This window comes from Lissotriton vulgaris, chromosome 1_2 (genome assembly GCF_964263255.1).
Source record: "Lissotriton vulgaris chromosome 1_2, aLisVul1.2, whole genome shotgun sequence".
NCBI classification, from domain to species: Eukaryota; Metazoa; Chordata; class Amphibia; order Caudata; family Salamandridae; genus Lissotriton; species Lissotriton vulgaris.
The window spans coordinates 345,113,995-345,138,241 of record NC_141686.1 but is presented as its reverse complement, the minus strand read 5'-3'; the positions used below and the strand labels follow the sequence as shown (position 1 = coordinate 345,138,241).

Below are 24,247 nucleotides of genomic sequence, written 5' to 3'. Positions count from 1 at the left end.
GCCCACCACCTGTGAAGAATTAATTGACCTCACTGTTCAGCTGGATCACCGACTACAAGAACACAGAGGCGACAAACATCGGTATGACTTCCGATTTCCACCGTTAAAACCTAAAGCTGCTGCAGAAGGCGCTACAACCTCCGATACCACTGAACCTATGCAAATCAGAGGGATAAGAGGACCCTTAACCGTGGAAGAGCGCACCCGCAGACGCAATCAAAAACTCTGCATGTATTGTGGGAAATCCGGACACTTCATTAGAGAGTGCAGAGCAAAGACCAAAGGCACACGAACTCTTTCTGTGGTGGAGTATCCCCTCAACACGTCGGGAAACGAGAATGCTCAAGTGAGTCCCAGACCCCTTGCTTGAGCTCAGAAACAGAGAAAGAGGTCTACCATGCTGTAGCCAATACAATGCAACCGGCTGTACCCCACATGAATTTATGTGTTACTATACAATGGCCAGGTGGTCAACCTGTGATGGTACACGCAATGTTGGATAGTGGAGCAACGGGCAATTTCATCGATCTGCAATATGCCAAAAGACTTGGAATTCCTTGTATCCAAAAAGACACCCCCGAAGCGGTGAAGGCGGTGGATGGGTCCGATCTAACTTCTGGGCCCGTGTGCTACCATACAAGTCAGTTGGTGATGCAAGTGGGACAAAATCATCATGAATATATTGCTTTTGACTTAATAGATGCCCATCAGTTCAAACTAATATTGGGAATGCCCTGGTTAACTTTACATGATCCTGTAGTCAAATGGGCTGCTCGTACTATCACTTTGAGTTCCGATTACTGTACTGACCAATGCTCCCTCCCCTGTATCCATGAGACAATACAAGTGGAAACCCCAGCAAGCACTCTAGCAAGAGCAGGAATACATCTCGAAGTGAATGCCATCTCCTCTCTTCCTGAGGTGTATAGCCAGTATCGAGACGTCTTTGATGAGAAAGAAGCTTGCAAACTACCCCCTCATCGGGACTATGATTGTGTGATCGAGTTAGAACCCGGGGCCAACATTCCATGTAGCAGAATATACGCTCTCACAGAGGCAGAAAATGTTTACCTTCAAGAGTATCTAAAGAAGCTCTTAGCCTCAGGATTCATACGTCCCTCCACTTCTCCAGCCTCATCTCCTCTGTTCTTTATCCCGAAAAAAGAAGGGGGTTTGCGAACCTGTATCGACTATCGAGCCATCAATAGGGTAAACAGAAAGAACAGGTACCCTCTTCCATTGATAGCAGTGCTTTTGGATCAGCTGAAAGATGCAACGATATTCACTAAACTTGATCTGCGGGGGGCATACCATTTGGTGCGGGTTCGTCGCGGAGACGAATGGAAGACTGCTTTCCGCACTAAATATGGGCTCTACGAATATCAGGTGATGCCCTTTGGCTTGTGCAATGCCCCGGCGGCATTTCAATTTTTTATGGATGAGGTGCTAAGGGGTTTATTGGATGTGTCATGCATAGTTTATATAGACAACATCCTCATCTACTCTGCCACGCAAGAAGATCACGTTAAGCATGTGATGGAAGTATTGGAACGACTACAAAGGCACAAATTATATGCCAAATTAGAGAAATGTCTCTTCCATACCACTGAAGTGGAATTCCTTGGATATATCATCGGTCCTAAGGGATTACAAATGGATCACAAGAAGATCCAAGCCATTACACAATGGGAATCACCAGCTAGTGTAAAAGCGTTGCAGAGCTTCATCGGTTTTGCTAACTTTTATCGCCGATTCATACAAGGATTTTCAAGGATCATCCAGCCTTTAACACTTCTTTTGAAGAAAGGAGCTACTTTTAGGTGGACTGACGCGGCAGAGCAAGCTTTTCAAACCATGAAAACATGTTTCATTTCTGCACCCATCTTACGCCACCCAGATGCCAGTCAGCCATTCGTGTTGGAGACGGATGCATGGCATTTTGCTATTGGAGGTGTATTATCACAACGGAATCCGGATACAGGTCAACTACACCCAGTAGCCTATTTCTCCAGAAAACTGTCCTCTAGTGAGGTTAATTACAGCATAACCGATAAGGAGTTGTTGGCTATCAAGCGAGCTTGTGAAGAATGGAGACATCATCTTTTGGGGGCAAGACACACAGTGGAAATCTTTACCGATCATCGAAATCTCCTCTTCTTAAAGAGTGCAAAGGCTTTAACACCTCGCCAGTTGCGATGGTCGTTGTTTTTCTCGGATTTTGACTTTGTAATTAAGTACCGTCCGGGCCCTCAAAATGGCAAGGCGGATGCCTTATCAAGACCAGAATCTGTGTTAAAGGACCAGTCTTCAGGGATGGAGGATCCCCCCTTTCTTCTACACAGAGCGTCCTTTAATCAGTCAGTATCAGTGATTGCCGGTCCTGCAGATTTCTTGAAACAAGTCGAGGAGAAAAGCAACCTCTTAGATGTACAAGCCTGGTTAGCCAAAGAACCACTGCAGAGGCAGAAGAAAGACAAACTCCTCTTCAGAAACAATCAGTTGTTCCTTCCAGACCATGAAGTACAAAGCTTGGTTCTTCAATGGACCCATGATTCATCTTTGAGTGGACATCCAGGGATGCTCAAGACCTTACAGACTACCTCCAGGTACTTTTGGTGGGAAACGATGCGGAAAGACATTGAAGAATACGTTGCCAAGTGTCCCATATGTATTCAGGCTAAAACACAGCATCAAAGAAGTACTGGACTGTTGCGTCCTATACCAATTTCTCCCTGTCCATGGCATACAGTTTCAATGGACTTCATAGTGGAAATGCCTATCAGTTTCGGCAACAACACCATTCTAGTGGTGGTAGACCATCTCACCAAAATGGGTCATTTTATTGCTCTACCCAAGTTACCCACCTCAGGCGAACTAGCTATAGTTTTTCTACAGAATGTAGTACGGTTGCATGGACTTCCTTCTGTTCTTATAACAGATAGAGGAACTCAGTTCACTTCAAAATTCTGGAAGGCTTTATGTGAAGTGATGAGAATCGATGCTAGGTTATCAACAAGCGATCATCCGCAGACGGATGGTAAAACAGAAAGACTTAATCAGACGCTAGAGCAGTATTTAAGGTGCTTTACACTTCAACATGAGGAAGAATGGAGAACGTTGTTGTGGATGGCAGAGTTTGCCTACAATAACACGACTCATTCTTCGTTAGGATGCTCTCCTTTCTTTTGTCTTACTGGGTATCACCCTAATTCTTTGCCATTCGATCAGTTATGCCCCTCCTCTCATCCCACCATACAACAACATCATGCCCATCTTCAAACTGTTTTGCGGACTGCCAAAGAGCATTTGGAGGCAGCCAGAAACCGTGACAAAACACAGGTGGACAGAAAGAGAACCCCAGAACCATGCTATTCAGTGGGAGACAAGGTGTGGTTGAGTACCAAATACTTGCGGTTGAAGGGCAACACTCGTTTGCAACCTAAATTTGTGGGTCCTTATCCCATTGTTGCTGTGATTAATCCAGTAGCCATGAAATTGAAGCTTCCTTCTTCCTGGCACATTCATCCCGTTTTCCATGTGTCTTTGCTGAAACCATACATTCAAGGGACAAGAGTCGTAGCCAGACCCCAGCCTGTGACAGTTGAAGGGGACGCTGAGAACGAAGTCAAGGCGGTACTGGATTCCAGGAGGGTGAGGGGGGCTTTACAATATCTGATTGATTGGAAGGGGTATGGCCCTGAGGAGCGTTCCTGGGAACCTCTTGGTAACTTGCACTGTCCTGGGTTGTTGAGGCGTTTCCACACTAGATTCCCTATGAAGCCTGGTGGACCGCCGAGACGTCGGTCATTGAGAGGGGGTTCTGTCACGATTCAAGCCCGCTAGAGAGACTACAAGTCCCAGAATGCTTGCTGTAGTCCCTTTTCTCTCTTTACTTGTTCTGTCTGTTTTCTATTTATTCCTTCTCAGCGCCTGCCGCGGTGCTTGTCACCTGTGTTTAATCGTACCTTCTTTTGGAACCAAGCCTTCTGTACGTGGTGCACGTTACTGTGGTTAGGCGTCTCTGTGGATGGCAGCTGGAGATTTCTTATCCAGGCAGTTCTTTTGGGGCGTGGATGCCGAGAGCAGCTGAGAGCCGCGTTAACACTGAGAGCCGCGCTGTGAGAGAAGCAGCGCCAGGGAGCCGCGCTGACACGGAGAGCCGCGCTGTGAGCTGGTGAGAGAAGCAGCGTCGGGGAGCCGCGCTGACACGGATAGCCGCTGAGGAGCCGTGTGGTGAGCCGGGGGAGACACGTTGTGCTGTAAACCAGGATTACAGTATTCGGAGCTTGCTGCTCTAAACTCTTTAACTGTTCTCCCTCTAACGTAGTTCAACAGTTGTGTATTCTAGCGGGTTGCTAGCAAAAGAAGAGTGTTTTGGAAACTCTTTCTGTTATTTTTGCAAGACTTGATTTTTGGATATGTTTTTCTTGGCATTGGTACCTTGCTGAACATTTTGGTTTTCTGGAGAGCTGTTGAGTGGCTCGGATTAAGAACTCTATTATATATTGTTTTTCAAGTCTGGAACTAAGGACATTCAAAAGGAACCTTGACCTTATTCTTTGAGATACCTGCCTATTGCACTGCAGAGGATTACTTGAGAAGCAACTTGCTTCTCTCTGGATATAGGGGTCTTGGGCAGATCCCTGTCTTCTTTTCTTTTACTTTATTTTTCCTATTTTGCCTTCTTTTTTCTATGCAAGAGTGGAAGCCTTATTGAGTAAGTGTAAGTCCTCTTATAACATACATAGAAAGGTAGAGTGTTATAGGGCAAAGGGTAAATTTCCTGCTCTTGTATCCCTGTGCAGGTATCTACCTACAACCTCTACGTTTGGCGTTTCTCCTGTTGTCAAGTCCTGTAGATGGTTTCTGGCTGCCACTTCTTTATATTTTATTTATCCACTTTTCCCCTTCCCTGGGTGGGGTCCTCCTAGGCGAGTGTTAGTCTTACGCTCGCCTGTGGTACCGTATCTAGGGAGGAGGGAAACTAGCTTCAGCATTGCTCCTGCTGTACCGGATTTCAAGGTTAGTCAATCTGGCTGAACACGACAGTCGGTCTGAGCACACTAAGGTGGTCGATTACGATGCCGGTCGGAAATCATTCCGACCGAATCGGTCTCGAAATGGTTTCTTACCGTATCGGATACGAGAATTCTGACTGACCGATTGCGATGGTTCTGGATACGATTCGGTCAGACTCCCATTGACTTCAATGGAAGCCTGTGTTCTGACCGAATACACAGGCTCCCATTGAAGAAAGGGGTGGCTGGGAAAAATCGTGCACCCTGTGGCGGACCCCCCTTGGTGCCTGCCACACTGTGCATTTGGGGGAAGGGGGGTCCCTTGGGAACCACCACAAGACTGATTTGGAGGTGAAGGGGGCCTGCTACTGGCCCCCAAAGTCAGATTCCGACATCCAATCCAAGTCGGAACAACCGATTTGGAAAGGCTGTCCGAATTTGACATCATAATCGGTCGTTCTGAAAGCTTCTGAGTCGTTCGGAAACATGGCCTGTAGACACACACGTTCAGCTCCAAACGACTCAGACTTTCCAAATGCCGTCCGGTTCAGACTCTGAACCGATTCGGAAAGTCCGACCATAGTAATAGGTGGTTCAGAAAGGATTCCGAATTGGTCGGAAACAGGGCTTCTGAATACAATTCGGCAAACCCCAATCTGATTCAGAGCCCTTCCGAACGGTAACGGTATCGACCCCTAAGGCGGGTAGAGGGCCTTCTGGGTGTCGCCAGTGCTGGCCGCTCTGAGCACATTAACCTGGGCAGGGAGCCCTCTGGGTGTCAACTGTGCTGGTCAGTTTGAGCACACTAAGGGGACCAGGGAGTCCTCTGGGTGTCACTTGTTCTGGCCGGTCACAGTAAGGGGAACAGGGAGCCCCCTGGGTGTCACTTGTTCTGGCCGGTCACAGTAAGGGGAACAGGGAGCCCCCTGGGTGTTACTTGTTCTGGCCGGTCACACTTAGGTGAGCAGGGGGCCTGGAGATAGAATGAACCTTTCTCTCAGTGTCCATTTTAAAATCTGCAGAGTTTGGCAGAATATTTGTCTTGACATGCATTTAATCTGCACTTAATGAGACACTTGCAGGGAGCACTAGTTAAGCAGCACAGTTTGCACATGTGCAGAATGCATATAACAGTTGTCTCCAACCAGTCGATCTCGAGCTACCAGCAGCTCGCACAAACCTTCAGAGTAGCTCCCGGCTTGAGTTCACTTTTAACCAAGAACTGCAATATATGAGCGTTGCCTTTTCCTGTTAAAGTTAAGGGACTGCTGTATGTATGTATGTATGTATGTATTTATAGTCTTTTATAGCGCGTATCTGTCACCCCACGGGTATCCTGGCGCTTTGACTGATGAAAATCCTGCCATGCATCCTACTGGAATTTGGGATTAAGAAGATGCAGTCCTAGGAAAAAGATGTGTTTTTAGGAGTTTCTTGAAAGAGAGAAAGTCTTGCGTACTTCTCAATCCTAACGGAAGAGTATTCCATAATCTGGCTGCCGTAAAGCTGAAAGATCGTCCGCCCAGCCGAGCTCTCAAGACTTTAGGCACCACAGCAAGATGAGCGGAAGCCGAGCGAAGGGATCTCGGCGGAGTGTACCAGTGAAACATGTTCTGAAGTGGTACTGGGCCAAGTCCGTGGAGGGCCTTGAATACAATACATACAGATTTAAAATCGATCCGTTGAAGGATCGGTAGCCAATGAAGGTCTCTTAATGCCTGGGATGAGGAGTCATAGCGGCGGCGAGCAAGCGCCAGTTTGGCTGCAAGATTTTGCACCCGTTGCAATTTTCCTATCAAGGTAGCTGGTGCTCCAAGAAATAGGGCATTGCAGTAATCCAGACGGCTTACGATGATGCTCCTCACCACTTCTGGCCTGCTGTCCTTAGGAAGCATCGGGAGGACCTTCCTCAACATGCGAAGCAGTCCCATGCAAGTACTCACTGTTTTGTTAACAGCTGCATCCAATTGGAGATTGGACCCAAACATCACTCCCAAATTGCGGACCGAGGTGGTAGGCCCAATCGTACTTTGGAAGGAGGGTGGCCAAAAATCCGGTGGAAGAGGTCTAGGGATGCGATCAGTGGTGCAGTGTAGGACCTCAGTCTTGGAGCTGTTAAACTGCAGCGAATTCTGATTTAGCCAGTCCGCGGTTGCGAGCATACAGCGGTGGAAGGTGTCAAGAGTCACTGCTTCCTTGCCCTCAAGTGAGAAGACAAGTTGGGTGTCGTCTGCGTAGTTCGTCACCGCTATGCCAAAGGATCTAATCAGCGCAACTAGGGGCCGCAGGTACAGGTTAAAGAGGATAGGGCTGATGGCCGACCCTTGTGGAACACCTTGCGCCACTTTTTTGATGTTAGATTGAAACGGTGGCAATGCCACTACCTGGTGGCGATTTCCAAGATAAGATGTCAACCACTGTAGTGCGAGGCCAGTTACCCCTACTTCCTCTAGTCTGTGAATCAGAATTGCGTGGCTGACAGTATCGAACGCGGCCGACATGTCGAGCAGTACTAAGAAGGCTGCTCTTCCATGGTCGGCTCGCGTTCTAAGATCGTCAAGTACAGTCACCAGCGCCGATTCCGTCCCATGGGCCGGTCTAAATCCAAATTGGACTTCATCCAAACAGGACCCAGTCTCCAGATGTTTTGATAGATGTTTTGTAACCCATTTTTCCAGAATCTTTATTGGAAACGGGAGCAGGGAGATGGGTCGATAATTTGCAGGATTAGCCGGGTCCAAGGTGGGCTTTTTGAGTAGAGGGGATACCACAGCAAGTTTCCAGCAATCTGGTACCCGTGCCGAAACCAGGGACTGAACGCAGATGGTAAACAACGGAAGGAAGAGTTCATCCCGGAAGAGCTTCCAATATTTATGCGGTATTGGGTCTAGAGGTGATCCCGACGAAACACTATTGGCCAAGGAGCAAAATTCCTCAAAAGTTGGAGAAGGGAAACAGTCCAACTTAGCACTGCTGGAGGTGCAGTCTATGATAGTCTTGGCGTGCCTTTCCGAGCGGCTCTCGGGATTACCGCCGGGTGTTGTGCCAAGATTGTTCAGAATGGCCGCGATTTTATCCTCAAAGGCCTGTGCCAGTGAGTCGCACAGGGACTGAGATGCGATGATGGTATTTGTCGCACTAGCAGGGCATGACAGATCCTTCACGATCTTAAATAAGGTCTGTGATTTGTTAACTGCCGCCCGCAGAGACTCTTCCAGAAACCTGGCCTTCGCACATTTGATCTGTGCTTTATAGATGGACAAGGCCTGTTTGTAAAGGTTCCGGTCTGAGTCCAGGTATTTCTTTCTCCATGTGCGCTCAGCTCGCTTGCATAGGAGTTTAAGTTGAAGCAACTCCTCGGAAAACCATGGCATCGCTGGTGTGGGCCTATTTCTTAGTTTCCGTAGAGGGGCCAGCGAGTCAAGGGAAGACACAATCCTTTGGTTAAGTCTTTCATAACTCAGATCTACGTTTTCCTCTAACGTAAAGCCCTCCAAGAGTAGAGGGGGTAAAGGGGACTGACGCAAGAGTTTAGACCATTGCCTGGAACTTTTAACTCCACCTAAATTCCTATTTCTCCCCTGCTCCATCTTGGGTGTGAGAGAGAAAAGGATTAACGCATGGTCCGTCCAGCACTGAGGTAGAATGTTTTGAACAGTTACAAACTCTGGGTCGGCGAGGATGAGGTCTAGTATATGGCCCTTTTGATGGGTAGGAGTAAGGACCAACTGCTGCAGTGAGATACTCTGACAGGTCTGGGTCAGATCTGCAAGTACGGTATCTCCAGGGCCGCCCAGCCAAAGATTGAGATCTCTGAATTTCTTGCTATAGCGCTGCGTGTTAACGCTCCTCCAGCATTTCCAACTTTTTAAATAATTTTAAACATTAGCCTAATCTTGATTTGCGTCGCGCGATCGCGCTTTGTGTATTAATTTGTATCAGCCGCTTAGGGGGAATTAAGGGAGCACTTACCCTCACTATAACTGCTGCACTCCCACATTTTGTGGGGTAGAAGGGACTCGGGGGCACTGCACAGCATCGCGCCGGTTTCGAGCGCCATTTTGGAGTGGGGAGAAGGTTTTCTCCTCACGGAGCGCCATCTTGGGTGAGGGAGAGCCACTCGCCCTGCCAGGACCCACGCATTGGAGGAGGAGGTAATATAAGTAGGACCTCCTACCTCTCTCAGGCTGACTCTGAATTTCTTGCTATAGCGCTGCGTGTTAACGCTCCTCCAGCATTTCCAACTTTTTAAATAATTTTAAACATTAGCCTAATCTTGATTTGCGTCGCGCGATCGCGCTTTGTGTATTAATTTGTATCAGCCGCTTAGGGGGAATTAAGGGAGCACTTACCCTCACTATAACTGCTGCACTCCCACATTTTGTGGGGTAGAAGGGACTCGGGGGCACTGCACAGCATCGCGCCGGTTTCGAGCGCCATTTTGGAGTGGGGAGAAGGTTTTCTCCTCACGGAGCGCCATCTTGGGTGAGGGAGAGCCACTCGCCCTGCCAGGACCCACGTGACCTTTCACGCCGGCCACTTAAGATGGCTGCTCAACAGGTGCGCAGCAACGGTGCGCAGCGGGTGCGCCGTAGGGGCGCCGGAGGTGCGCCAGAGGTAAGCCCGTTTGCGCCCGTTCGCGCAACGGACGTGCCGGGGGCCGGTACCTCTGGATCCCGTCCACGAGATACATTTACCTACTCTCGTGACGAACTGCTAGGCCTTAATATTAGTCCCCCGTCCAGTAAACCTGCTACATCACAGACAGACTCCTTTAGTTGTGGCCTTTTGAACGTTAGGTCACTGTGCTCACATCATGAGGAGATTGCCCTCACGATTGAACAACATGAGTTAGATATGCTACTCATGACGGAGACATGGACGAACATGGACTGTGCTGTAGAGTTGGGCTTGGCTTGCCCTTCGGGATATAAAATCAGGCACATCCCTCGTATTGGTGCTAGAGGGGGTGGACTAGGACTTATATTCAGAGAGTCTATTGATCTCTCCCTCATTGATATTAAGTCCATTCCTGGTTACGAATTACTTGCCTTCTCTCTAAATGGACAGGGGGGCGCCCTATTCACTGGTCTACTTTGTTATAGACCTCCATCTAGCCCTTTATCTGCAGTCACGGGGTTGATTGAGTTAATTCTGGATCTATCCGCCTCACATTCAAGGCTAATGGTGTTAGGCGATCTCATAAAATGTGCTTATTTTACGTGTTTATCTTCAGGCTGCAGAGAGCAGCGCCTGATAATAGGCAGCGCCGACGCAGAACCATGACCCAGGTGGGCCACAGAAGGGAAGAACTGAAGCACCGAGGAATGTAACTCCTACATAAGAGTCCTTGTCATCTCAACATTGGCGCATGAGAACAAAATTATGTTTCTGAAAGCTTTTAAATGGGAGAAAGTTCAAACGAAGCGCTAACTTAATGATTGCGTTAACCCTTCCTTTTAATGTTCCCTCATTTCAAAGTGCCATTTACAAGCAGCAGGCCTCGCGCTCCCAGTGGCTGAAAGACACAGGCCGTATTTATAACTGAAGAAGTCATTTGTTTAAAATGAGAGAAATGTAAAATCAATCTGCCCCAAAATGCAGGCACTCTGGCACCATGGTCAAGGGTACCCGCATTGGCCCATGGCAGCCCACTGCGCACCAGCGCAGGGGAAAAGGACAGGAATGCGCCGTATCTCATAGATACTCCGCATTCCTGCCCTTTTGTTTTGACGCAGGGCACGGTTCCTAGCGACGCTGCCGTGCACCAAAGCCTCATAAACGAGCCCTAGGTCTTACTGTTTTTCTCTACTTTAATTAAGCCAATTAAGTCTTAATGTTTTATGAAGCAGGTTTCTTCCCTTTAAATTCCTCCCACTTGCCTGTATTTTTCTGCTATAAATGTAGCTCCCTGTCTACAGGCCACATGGCGCAAAATGCCTGCTTTTTGTAAATGCGACTTTAAAAATGGGAGGACATTAAAATGATGAGTTTTCTGGAATGGATATTTTCTCCCATTTCAACGTGTGTCGCATTTACACACAGGCGTCCTGCTCCCAGGGGCTGGTGGACACAGGCGTCCTGCTCCCAGAGGCTGGTGGACACAGGCGTCCTGCTCCCAGAGGCTGGTGGACACAGGCGTCCTGCTCCCAGAGGCTGGTGGACACAGGCGTCCTGCTCCCAGGGGCTGGTGGACACAGGCGTCCTGCTCCCAGAGGCTGGTGGACACAGGCGTCCTGCTCCCAGAGGCTGGTGGACACAGGCCTCCTGCTCCCAGAGGCTGGTGGACACAGGCGTCCTGCTCCCAGAGGCTGGTGGACACAGGCCTCCTGCTCCCAGAGGCTGGTGGACACAGGCGTCCTGCTCCCAGAGGCTGGTGGACACAGGCGTCCTGCTCCCAGAGGCTGGTGGACACAGGCGTCCTGCTCCCAGGGGCTGGTGGACACAGGCGTCCTGCTCCCAGAGGCTGGTGGACACAGGCGTCCTGCTCCCAGAGGCTGGTGGACACAGGCCTCCTGCTCCCAGAGGCTGGTGGACACAGGCGTCCTGCTCCCAGAGGCTGCTGGACACAGGCGTCCTGCTCCCAGAGGCTGCTGGACACAGGCCTCCTGCTCCCAGAGGCTGGTGGACACAGGCGTCCTGCTCCCAGGGGCTGGTGGACACAGGCGTCCTGCTCCCAGTGGCTGGTGGACACAGGCGTCCTGCTCCCAGAGGCTGGTCGACACACTGTTAGATTTATAACTGAACGATACAGCCAGATCTTTTTTAAATGGGAGGAGTTTAAAGTGCAGAAATATGTTCCATGGTATCAACATGTTTGCTGAACATTTTTCTGCACTTTACATTTCTCCCATTAAAATAAAAATGGTTGTATATTTGTGTTGTGCATGTAATGGTGCCACATATGTTTAAAAGTATGTCCTACGCATAAGTACACCGGCTCTCAGTCCCCCAGACACGTGTCCCATTCATTCACACACATGTTTATACATCTCCACAGACCATGCCCCCTCGGAGGCACATGGCTGCGCTGTTATAGCGCCTCGAGTCACAGTATTGTGTTCAAACCATAGTATCAGAGACCCTGGACATTGGGTTTAAGTCAATGAAGCCGTGTGTGGGGGCGTCTGGTAACAATGCGCGAGCGGCTCGGCCTTCAGTGGTTCACGATGATTTTTACTGACCAGAAGTAGCTCTCACTACAAGAAAGGGTGGCGCCCCCTGGTGTATAATCTCAGTACAACATGTGCATTCGTGAGTCGGGCTCATTGCCTCGCGGCTCCTTTCAGAAGGGACGTTTGCAAAGACTCACAGACCAATCAGAGGCCGCGGATGCTGCCGGAAGGAGCAAAGGGGCGGGTTTTACAAATGCTAAAACTACACACAAATAAGAAATATCCCAGGGAAACATCCTGGCAACATGTGGGGGTTTATGTTTAAAAGGCCTGTGACACAAGAAAAAGGAGAAAGTATTTATTCAGAGACAGTTGTTCAGAAAAAGCCTCCCAAGGACAGGGCAGGACAGAGAGTTAATAATAATAATAATACATTTCTTTATTCTGCTTTGCACAAAGGAAAACCATAAAAGCAACATTTGAGAATACAATTAGATATTTAAACGAGTGAACATGTTATAAAATGTAGTAAAATTCATGCAAAGACAGATTAGTGTATTTTAAAACAGAGTGTCAAATTATTTCATTTCGTCAACTGGGGCTAGGTCCGGGATACATTTTACAGATTTTTCCTGTGCTTCATGACACATTTTAGGAAATTAAGGACAAGATAACAAACAAATTCAGATTCCAGCATTTGGAGACGTAGCATTGCAGGACGAAACTGTCTAAGTCCCCAACGCCTTAGTAGTGGTAATAGCCAGGTTTTCCTGTGTGGATGATGGAATTTACAGAACAGTATTGTGTGTATGTTGGACTGTTTAGATTCCTCATCACAGGGACAGGGAGGGAGGATTAGGTCCCATCTGTTGCTCTCAGGAAATGCTACTAATCTATAAAAAAGATCCAGCCTGAATCTTGTCATTAACATTCTCTCGTGTGTACTAATCTGTAATGTTAGGTACGGCTGGATAGAATGCGTGGCCTGAATCAGATTCGCATGAAGGACCGAGGGTTTTGACGACTCAGAAGTCAATCTCAAGGACTCTAAGTGTCTAAGGGCCAGGTGTTTCAGGACTCCCTTAGGAAGGTCAATGATAGCTTCAGGTTGGAAAAAGTATTTCTCGATACCAAGGTCTTTGCGGAAGTTTCTGATATAGCAAAGCCACTTTACTTTTGAGGATTGATCAAGAGCCATTGTGTCTACCATGATTGTCTGTGTCAGCGCATTTGTGTCTGGGGTCCAAATGCGCTGCCATAGCATCAATGGTTGGATCTTTAGCAAATCCTCTAGGTAGGGGATTCCGAGTTCCAAATGGGATGCGTAAATTGAAGTGCCTCTCAGAGTAGCTAAAAGGAATCTGAGGAAGGTGTTTTCTGCCACCTGAAGGGCGCTAACATCTACGTGTCCCCATACGCCCGCTCCATACAAGGCAATAGCTTGACACTTAGCACTATAAATTTTCAATAGCTCCACTGGTGCCCTCCTCCCCAATCTCTGGGAGAAGGTCATCAGGGCCGCTATGGATCTTTTAAACAGGTGGCACCTTGCCTCTACTGCTGGCCTCCAAGTCAGCCTTTCGTCGATCATGATTCCTAAATATGGATACTGGGCGGTTACCTCGAGTTTTTGGTTGTCGAGATAGATGTCCTTTACTCGTTTTTTCCCTCTACCTGATATCATAACAAACGTTTTTTTAACGTTCACGTGTAGGTCCAATCCACCCATGAAGACCGTATATCTATTCAGGGATTTCTGTAATTCTCGCGGAGTGCGCGCCAGGATGACAGCATCGTCTGCATAAAGCAGAGCGGGAATCAGGCACTGTTTTACCCGTGGGAGATCCTGCCCCTCCCTCAGCATCTCTAGCTCTAAGCCGTTAGTGTACAGTGAGAAGAGAAAGGGGGCCAGGACGCACCCCTGCCTGACTCCACGCTCTACCCCAAAAGACGCTGTCATCTCTCCATTTACGCCAAAGCGCACCCTCGCCGATGCTTTAGAATAGAGCTCCCTCAAAAAATGTAGGAGAGGGGGATCCACACCCATTTGTCTTAGGACCATCCAGAGTTTTGCGTGCAAGACGCAATCAAAAGCGGCGGACAGGTCTATATAGACCATATAAACCGTGTCCTTCTTTGCCTGGGTGTATTTGCCCAATATCAAGCTAAGATTAAGGGCCTGCTCTACCGTTCCAAACCCCTCTCTGAAACCGAACTGGAGGTCGGAAATAATGCCTCCCTCCTCCGCCCATTGCTGGAGTCGCTCGAGTATTACCCTGCCAACAACCTTACCCAGAGAGTCCAGCAAGGAGATGGGGCGGTAGCATTTCACGTCCTGACGGTCCCCTTTTTTAAAAATGAGGACCATGATAGAATTGGTCCAAGATTTTAACAGACCCACGTTTGCAGCAGCTGTACACACTCTAGTAAGAATGGGGGCCCAGAGATCCAAATTGTGTTTAAAAAGATCCACTGGGACCCCGTCTGGGCCTGGAGCTTTCCCATTTTTACTTGTTTCCAGAGCCACTAATAGATCGGGAATATCAAAGTGCAGGGGTATTGGATATTTAACTATTGGGTGTATGTTTTCTGTCCCACCTGCTGTTGTAGTATTTTTAAAGATTTTAGAGAAGTGGGACACCCATGTATCTTCGTCTATAGCCACTTCTATCTTGGGACTGTTATTATCTGTTAAGTAAGGTGATCTAACAGTTCGCCAGAAAGCCTTGCTGTTTTTGAAGACGGCACTCGTATGCAGGTCTTCCCAAAGTTTCTGTTTCAATTCCTGGATTCTTAGTTTACGTTCCCTTCCATAATGCCGCCTAAGGAGTTGAATCTGCCCCAAGTCTCTGGGTGTTTTATGCAGGGCCAGCTTTAGGTTAGTTAGGGCCACGGTACAACTATGATTAAACCACCCTTTACTAATTGGGTTCGCGGTCCTTGGTTTCAGTGTGAGAAGTCCCTTGATTTTCTCTAATATTTGAATAAAATTGTTTAGGACTTCTTCATCAGTTTCTAATAGATCCAGACATTTAATTATATTTGGGTATGCCGCATTTACCAGTTTTTTTGTAATTTCATTTGGATTTATTTTTCCCCACTTTAATGTATATCCATTTTGTTTGCCTAACTCTAATTTATTCTGGGCAAGAGTTTTCGCTATTGCTGTATTTCGGGGCTTGGAATCAGTCAAGTGAAGATGCATCCTTAGAGCGGAGTGATCGCTAAGTGTGTTAGCCATAACCTGAAAAGATCTAGCTATCTGTAGCAATCCAGGTGACAGGAGGATGTAATCGACTGTCGTTTGGTGACCCCTACCCACATAAGTCGGTTGAAGGGAGTTTAGGCCTGAACTTGGGCTATTGGCTATTACAAGATCCAGGTCAGATAGCAGGTTGTTCATAGCAATCCCCACCTTGGTGTGGGCAAAGTGCACTAGTGGAGCGTCGTGTTCATCCGCTATCCCGCAGCAATTTATTTTAACCTGTGGGCATGGGTGGAGATTAAAGTCCCCTCCCCATAAAAGATGAATTGCCCCTTGTCATGCCTTCAGCTGGTAAAGCTGAGTTAATCTCTCTTGAATGTTACACAAAAGAGTCAGGAATTGACCATCCTCTAAGTTGTTATAGACATTAATCAAGAGGATGGACTCCTTGTTCGTAAAGGAAAGAGAGAGTAATTGGAAATTTGGGTCGGAGTCGACTATGGACACTTTTAGGTGGTTCACAGTGATTGCAATGTACGTAGTTAGCCCTCCCTAAGGTCTACCTACACTACTATACAGGGCTGGGATAAAGTATGTTTTATAGCCCAAGAGGTGAAGCTCTGTCATAGACCATGTCTCTTGGAGACAGATTAATTTACATGACTTCAAGAAATACATGGCGGTCCCATCCTCGATCCTAGGGCATAAACCCGAAACGTTCCAAAAGAGGATAGGTATGGGCTGTGGCTCTATATTAGTCACTACAGCTTCGTTTGCTGGAGAAATTGTTTTTGTTTTTGGCATTAACTGGGGTGAGTTAGAATTAGTGGGTTCGATCTCTGTTAATGGTCAGTCGACCATTTCGAGGCCGCTAAATCTGTTCCTCGGCGGGATGCTGAACCAGGGATCCCAGCGAGGTGGTTCTCTATGAGCCGTTCTCAGCGTGTGTGGACCCCAGTCATCCCATCCTCCTCCCTGATAACGCGGACCCACTGTGTGCCAGGAACTATCATAGTCATGGTGACGAGAGCCCCCTATTTGCCTTGTATTGGCATATTCAAAGTGATGGGGGTGCTACAACCCAAGGGGTATCATGGTCATAAAAAGGACCGTTACGTTGTCTTGAGGGGTAGAAAAAGGAAAGTGGTTTAGTACCTATACCTCCGTTTACACTCGTGTGGTCCCAAGAGCAAATATAATCTACTACTCGGGGGTCTTCGAATGTAATCACGATGCAGTCTCCCGGGATTGTTTTTCTGCCATTTCCCACCCATGGGGTCCTACGTACCGTCAGAATCCTACCTTGCCAAGTTGGCGGGATGGGGCGATTGGTATTTAACTAGTGTTGGGCGTTATTTTTCAGAGACCACATAGGTTCTGCATTGTGGTCCACTAGTTCGGGCACACCTGTCATTACCACTACAAAAAGGCATGCTTCCGGTGGCATGTCAGCAGGAAATCTAACTTCGGTGGGTCCCCTAAGGCCATCTCTGTTGAATACTGGGGCCTGGGTTTTCGGGGCCGGGGTTTTAGAGGCTGGAATTTGAGTCACCGAAGGTTTAGATGCCACTTTTTTTGATGCCGCTGTCTTAGGTGCAGGTGTTATTGTTGACAGGGCATTTCCCAGTGACAGAGTTGTGGCGGCATTGGTAGATGGATTCACTGTGCTCTTATTATTCAGTGTTTCCGGAAGTGTTAATTTAGCTGTTGCAACTGGGGGTAAAGGTGCTTAGGGAGGGTATTTGCAGGCTTAGGGAGAGTTTGTTTATTCTGTTTGTTTCCCCCTGTTTTTTGAGCCCCTGGCACTTGGTTAAATTGTGGGAGATTAGTAAACTTGGATAGCTGGATCTCTAGCTGCGCTAACTTTGCTTCTACTGGTTGAAGAAAGGATTTTAATAAGTCAGCGATCCTATTTAGCAGCTGGGAGTTATTGCTATCAGTTGATTCCTTACTACAGGATAAAAGAATAGGGGATTCCAAATTAATGGGGGCAGGAGTGTCATGTGCGGAGTGATGGATAATCGCAGAAACTACTAGCTGTTCTGCTCTAGGGGGTGGATTCTCTAACGTACTGGAGATATTGCCAATCTCATTAAGGATGGAATTTTTCGGACCGTTCTTTCTTTTCCTTATTGCGCCCTCCCTCCTCCCTCTTGCTTGCCTTCTTTCATCAGGTGTAATTTGGGGTGTAGTTTGGGGTAGCAGCTCTGGTGTTCTTTCTAGGTCTGAGCTTATCTGGGAATCAGAGAGCTGGGAGACCGATAGGTCCACATTGTATGGCAGGCTACACCTGCCCTCACAAAGGGACCTCTGTCCAGCATTATTATCAGGAGCGGGAGTTCTAGCACCGGCCAAGTTACCCATAGAGGATCTCTTAGCGAATGCCAAGTCCAAGGACACCCTTTCCTCCATCAAAGAAATACTTTGATCAATGAATGAGTTTGCCTTGGTAATAAAATCGTCCATGGGGCCTAACAACTTACCCACACTCCCAGGGGCCTTGGTTTTGTTTCCTCTAGAGTAGCACCATTTTTCCTATTAGAGAAATACAAGGGAAAAGATTCTAACATAAATATAAGATCAGCGAAACAGAATATATCGAGGGTCGCAGGAGCAAAGTCAGTAGAATGACAGTACATACGTTTCCAAATAGATTGCAGAAGGTGGAAGTTAGAGGGGTGGCCCAGTCCAGTCTCTCACGTCCTCGAACGGCCTCAAACGGCCCGCCCTTTGCCCGGGCTTAGCCCCGGGCTTGGTCCCGCGCGCGTCCCGCGATCGCGGTAAGCGCGGGATTGATATAGAGAGGAGGAGGAGTCCGGGAAGAATCAACAGGTGCGCGTGGTGTGGTGAGCTCAGGAACCTGTGGGCCTCGCAGTCCCGGACTCGGGAATCCAACGGCAGTAGTCTAAGAGTAACAAGCACACACGAAGTGACGGCAGCAGGGGCACTTCCTCACGGTACTCGGACCTGGAAACAGGGCAAAGTCACAGTTGCGACTGCGAGCGGCACCCCAGAGAGTTATAGAGTCCCAGGTGTCATGGAGGAGTCAGTGGGTGCCCTGCCCAACACAGATGGAGCAATCCGAAGCAGTGAGATTAGGCACACATAGAAGTTTGCATCAGACTTACCTCTAAAGAAATTGCAGGCCACTGGATGCTTTCATAGTTCAGCAGGACAAAGGAGCGGGTGTCGTCGGAAATCAAAACCACTTGAAAGGTGTTCACCTGCGTGACCGGGGAGGGAAAAACAGGCAGTCACAACTCTGTTCTTCGCAGACCCAGGACGAATGGTAATATTCATGGAGGTTTCCAGGGGTTCAACAATGAATACGTATGAGAAGTACTACAAATTATGAACACATGGTTTGTAGGTCTGGCTACACACAGCTTTAGTTGTCTGCTAACCTCCTGCCATCAACACCATCAAACATACATGGAGTGGCTTTGGGTCGCCCCTTTCAGCCTCCGCCAACCACGGCTTGAAGCGACATCACATTTTGGACCAGGACGGTCTCACCGTCAGCTCCTGGCTACTAGTCCAGCTGCCTAAAGTCCACTTCCAATTTATTGATTAGATGCTGCACCAAAGCCCCATGTGATGGTGCATCTAACTGTGACTTTGATACTAAAAGTATTTTCTGTTCTTTTTTTTTATTAATATCATTATTTTTACCACATGAACATCAGTCTAATTAAACAATTGCGTAGGTTTTCAATGGTATACTCGCAAATAAATGTAACATAATCATTTCTTGTCCCATTGTCATCCTTGATCTGAGTAGTACCAACAATATGAAATATCAGGCAACAGACCTTTTGTCCCTGTCTTTCTTCACCGGGAAACAGCGTTTATTACGCTTTCAATACCACGCGGGTAGGTAACAACGCGGACGTTACATCGTCTGCGTTCTTACCATGCTAGATTTGCATAACACCAAGAAATGTGTTGGATTTTAAATCCAACACATTCCCTGCTGTTGCGCTAACTGGAGTAGAAATAGTAATTTATACTATTCCTAAGTCCAGCGTACAAATCGACTTGCGATGTAAAGCCATGCGTGGTAACAACGTGGATGATTTAACATTCGCGTTGTAACCTACTGCATGGTACTGTATGTTGTAGTAACGTCATACATTCTTCTTCACCATCGGTCTATGTCCCTTGGACACCGCCCGCCTTTCCCCAGTTCCAGATGTTATGACCCTCAGTGGTGGTAGTGACAGTTCATGGCCACTATTGCTACCCATAGGTCTACAGGTTTACCACAGACTCTTCTTTGCTCCTCAGCTTGCAAAACAGTGTTCTCTGCTACCAATCATTCCTCTACTACTCTTTACACCTGCTGTCCAAACTTTACTACTACTAAATGCCTTCTGTGAATAACAAAAATAGTAAGTTTAGGATTTTATATCAGTTTAGTAGTAATAAAGTAAGGAGTCCTAACTTTACTACTACCAACTGCCTTCTGTGAATACCAAAAGTAGTAAGTTTAGGATTTTATCTCAGATTAGTTCTGTGAATTGGCCCCTGCGTGTTTTTTAAACTTTTATGAGTGTTCACTATATATACCAAGCTGTATTGGTGAATCAGTGCGTTTATGAGTGACTGCATAGATGACTCCATGGATGCGTGACTGACTGTATAAGTGAGTGATTAGGTATCTCAGTGAATGTATGGGTGAGTTACTTGGTGTGTGAATGTGTATATCTGTCTGTCAGTAAATGTCTAAGTGGGTGTATGAGTGTGTTCGTGTGTAAGTGATGGTTGTCTGATTGGTTGTCTGACTACATCTATGGTTGTCTGGGTGTCTGTGTTTTTGGGTAAGGAGGTGTGTGACTGCCTGTATGGATCAGTGGCTGTATGGGGTACAGTTGCATGTGTGTAAAGTTGTATGAGTAAGTGAGTGTCTGTATGGCTGTGTCGTTGATTGAGTGCATGTGTCAGTATGGGAGAGTAACTGAGTATGTGAAAGACAGTATACGTGAGTGACAGAGTATATGACTGACTGTGTGCATGAGTGAGTGAATGTGAGAGTTGCTATAAAGATGAGTGCATGCTTCTGTTAGTGACTGTATAGCTGAGTGAGTATGTGTCCCTATTTGTATGAGTAAGTAAGTGGGTGGTGGGTAACTGGGTGAGTAGGTGGCTGTATGATTGACTGTAGGGGTGAGTTCCTATGTGTGTGAGTAGTTTTATGGGTGACTTGCTCAGTGTGTCAGCACCTGTATGCCTGTATGAGTTGATATGTTAATGGTTGTATTAGTGAGTGAGTGGGTCTATGAGTAGCAGTATGGGTGAGTGAGTAGATGTGCGTATAGATCAATTAATCAGTGAGTGGGTGTGTAAGTCCTGGTATGGCTCTGTGAATGGGTTTATGACTGGTTGTGTGGGAGCGGCACTGGTATATAAAAGATTGTACAGTGGTGTGAGTGGGTGCATCAGAGATGCTGTGGATGATGTAATTACTGATGTCATCAGTAATTTCATTTGAGATGTCATCAGTGATGTCACTGGACATGTCATTAGTGTTGTAATATGAGAGGTCATAAGCTGTGCTTTGTGGGGGCACGAGTTATAGTTGGCTCAGCTAACTGTAACGGCTGAATTTCTCTGGTTTTGTAGAAGTGAAATGTCAGACTAACTATAACGTCCCTCTAACCTTTCGTTTTTTCTGTGAATTTCTAAGGTTTTTAAAATGCCAAATCCTAACTATAACTTCCCTGAAACCTCTGTTTTTTTCAGTGAATATCCAAGGTTTTTAAAATGATAATTTCTAGCTATAACATTCCGGTAACCTTTGGGTTTTTTCATTGAATTTTTAAGGTTTTTAAAACGCTCATTTCTAACTATAATTTCCCTGAAACCTGTGGTTTCTTAACTAGCAGTTGCGTTTGTTGAGTGGTGGAGAAAGGGGGCTGGGACTCCGACCAGTGCTCAGAAATGCTACTGCATAGGACTTACAGGAGGTACTAGGAGGGCTTCTTGGCCCCCTGGGCCCATAATGTGTAAAGTGGACTTAATCTCCTAACTAAGCATGGGCGGATTTCTCAAATCCACGATCCGCGGATTTGCGGATTCGCGGATCCGCAAAATCCGCGAATTTGCGGATTCGCAGATTTTGCAGATTTTTTTAATGGGGGGGTGGTCTGTGCGAGTTCAAGTGCCTCTTGTGTGTATAAATGGTCAGAGACCGATCAGAGCAGCAGATGAAGAGAAAGAAGCTCCTAGTCACAGGAACAGCACAAGGATTGCGCTCGTGAAAGTCAAGGATGCAAAGGCCTCTATCCAGCATCACAGCTGATTTTCGACGGTAGATTTGGGAAGAAGAAGGCACACCTGCCCAGCCTCGACGACGCTCACGATTGTTTTTGGGCTGATGAATGAGTCACTGAATTTGAGCTTCAACTAGTTCCAGTGACCATGTGTGTGTTACTATGAAATCGCCCCGAAGGGCGCAGGGGCCCCTTGAGTGAGCTGTCCATCCATCATCCTGGGCTGTAACTATTTTAGGATGGGGCCGGCAAGCTGCCAGCGCCATCCTAAAATAGTTACTAAATTAGCTTCATCAGGAAGCACTAATAGATAAAATAAAGTAGGTGCTCGAGCACCTGCTTTATTTTATCTATTAGTGCTTCCTGTTGAAGCTAACTTAGTAACTATTTTAGGATGGCGCTGGCAGCTTGCTGGCGCCATCCTAAAATAGTTACAACAACAAGTTCAAGCTTGAAGGCTCGAACTTTTGCCTCCCGAATCCCCCGCTCGCGGATTCGCGGATTTTCGGTAAATTTGCGGGAGTTTGCGGATTGCGGATTTACTGAAAATCCGCGAAATCCGCGAGCGGAACGGATTTTGCGCTCACGCTTACAAGTCCCAACCAGTAGTGCACCAGGAGATGCGTTGGCAGAGTGGTGGAGAAAGAGGGCGTGGCCGCCGAAAACCTCTTAGCAATCCCCCTATGTGGTATTTACTGGAGGTAGCAGGAGGGCTACATGCCCGACAAGGATTTTGGACGCAGGTGGGGAAGCATATACTAGCCCCACTCCAGCCTGTGCAACAGTAGGGAAAGTGTGGATTGCAGAGGGGTATAAATTACTATTCCCACTGCACCCAGTGCAACAGTAGGGACCCTGTTGGATTGCAGAGGGGTCGAATTTACTACTCCCACTCCAGTCAGTGCAGCAGTAGGAAAAGGGTTGGACTCAGAGGGGGGTAAAAATGTACTATTCCCACACCAATCAGTGCAACAGTAGAGAAAGTATTGAATTATGAAGGGGGAAATTATACTATTTCCACTGCAGTCTGTGCGTCAGTAGAGAGACAGTAGTTAACTTCAAACAAATAAAATGTTTTAACTACTCCATTACTGCGCTGCTAAGTTATACTGGTTGAATGGTTCATCGTCTTCACCATTCTCGCAATGCTGGTTTCAATGCTTTGTTTACTTCTTCTAATAAATGTGTTTTTACACAGGAATACAATTGCCTCAATGAAAATGTGACCTGTTCGGGCATGCCTGAGTTGACAATGAAAGGGTAGATTTGTTTCCACGATTTTGTTGGGGAAGTTAGGGTGGTCATGTTCTGAGGTTGCAGACGCCATCCGGTACCCTATCAGGTTAAGGGTCATAATGGTGCGCTAGACAGGAATTGGGCCAACATACTCTGATGTTTTGAGTGGACTCAGTCCCCATACTCTGATGTTTTGAGTGGACTCAGTCCCCATACTCTGATGTTTTGAGGGGACTCAGTCCCCGTACTCTGATGGTTTGAGTGGACTCAGTCCCCGTACTCTGATGTTTTGAGTGGACTCAGTCCCCATACTCTGATGTTTTGAGTGGACTCAGTCCCCATACTCTGATGTTTTGAGGGGACTCAGTCCCCGTACTCTGATGGTTTGAGTGGACTCAGTCCCCGTACTCTGATGTTTTGAGGGGACTCAGTCCCCATACTCTGATGTTTTGAGGGGACTCAGTCCCCATACTCTGATGGTTTGAGTGGACTCAGTCCCCATACTCTGATGGTTTGAGTGGACTCAGTCCCCATACTCTGATGTTTTGAGTGGACTCAGTCCCTGTACTCTGCTGTTTTGAGTGGACTCAGTCCCCATACTCTGATGTTTTGAGTGGACTCAGTCCCCATACTCTGATGTTTTGAGTGGACTCAGTCCCCATACTCTGCTGTTTTGAGTGGACTCAGTCCCCATACTCTGATGTTTTGAGTGGACTCAGTCCCCATACTCTGATGTTTTGAGTGGACTCAGTCCCCATACTCTGATGTTTTGAGTGGACTCAGTCCCCGTTCTCTGATGTTTTGAGTGGACTCAGTCCCCATACTCTGATCTTTTGAGGGGACTCAGTCCCCACACTCTGATGTTATGAGTGGACTCAGTCCCCATACTCTGATGTTTTGAGTGGACTCAGTCCCCATACTCTGATGTTTTGAGTGGACTCAGTCCCCATACTCTGCTGTTTTGAGTGGATTCAGTCCCCATACTCTGATGTTTTGAGTGGACTCGTCCCCATACTCTGATGTTTTGAGTGGACTCAGTCCCCATACTCTGATGTTAAGAGTGGACTCAGTCCCCATACTCTGATGTTTTGAGTGGACTCAGTCCCCATACTCTGATGTTTTGAGTGGACTCAGTCCCCATACTCTGATGTTATGAGTGGACTCAGTCCCCATTCTCTGATGTTTTGAGTGGACTCAGTCCCCATACTCTGATCTTTTGAGGGGACTCAGTCCCCATACTCTGATGTTATGAGTGGACTCAGTCCCCATACTCTGATGTTAAGAGTGGACTCAGTCCCCATACTCTGATGTTTTGAGTGGACTCAGTCCCCATACTCTGATGTTTTGAGTGGACTCAGTCCCCATACTCTGATGTTTTGAGTGGACTCAGTCCCCATACTC

General features: G+C 47.3%; 1 protein-coding gene across 1 annotated transcript in view; it reads right to left on the bottom strand.

The window, feature by feature from the left end:
* Positions 1 to 24,247, bottom strand: part of LOC147736738 (alpha-tectorin-like) — a 457,896-nt gene that overhangs the window by 172,198 nt on the left and 261,451 nt on the right. Inside the window, exon 6 of the mRNA XM_086952687.1 lies at positions 18,467 to 18,562. Within this exon, the coding sequence (XP_086808813.1) occupies positions 18,467 to 18,562 (96 nt within the window). The remainder of the gene's footprint in view (positions 1 to 18,466; positions 18,563 to 24,247) is intronic.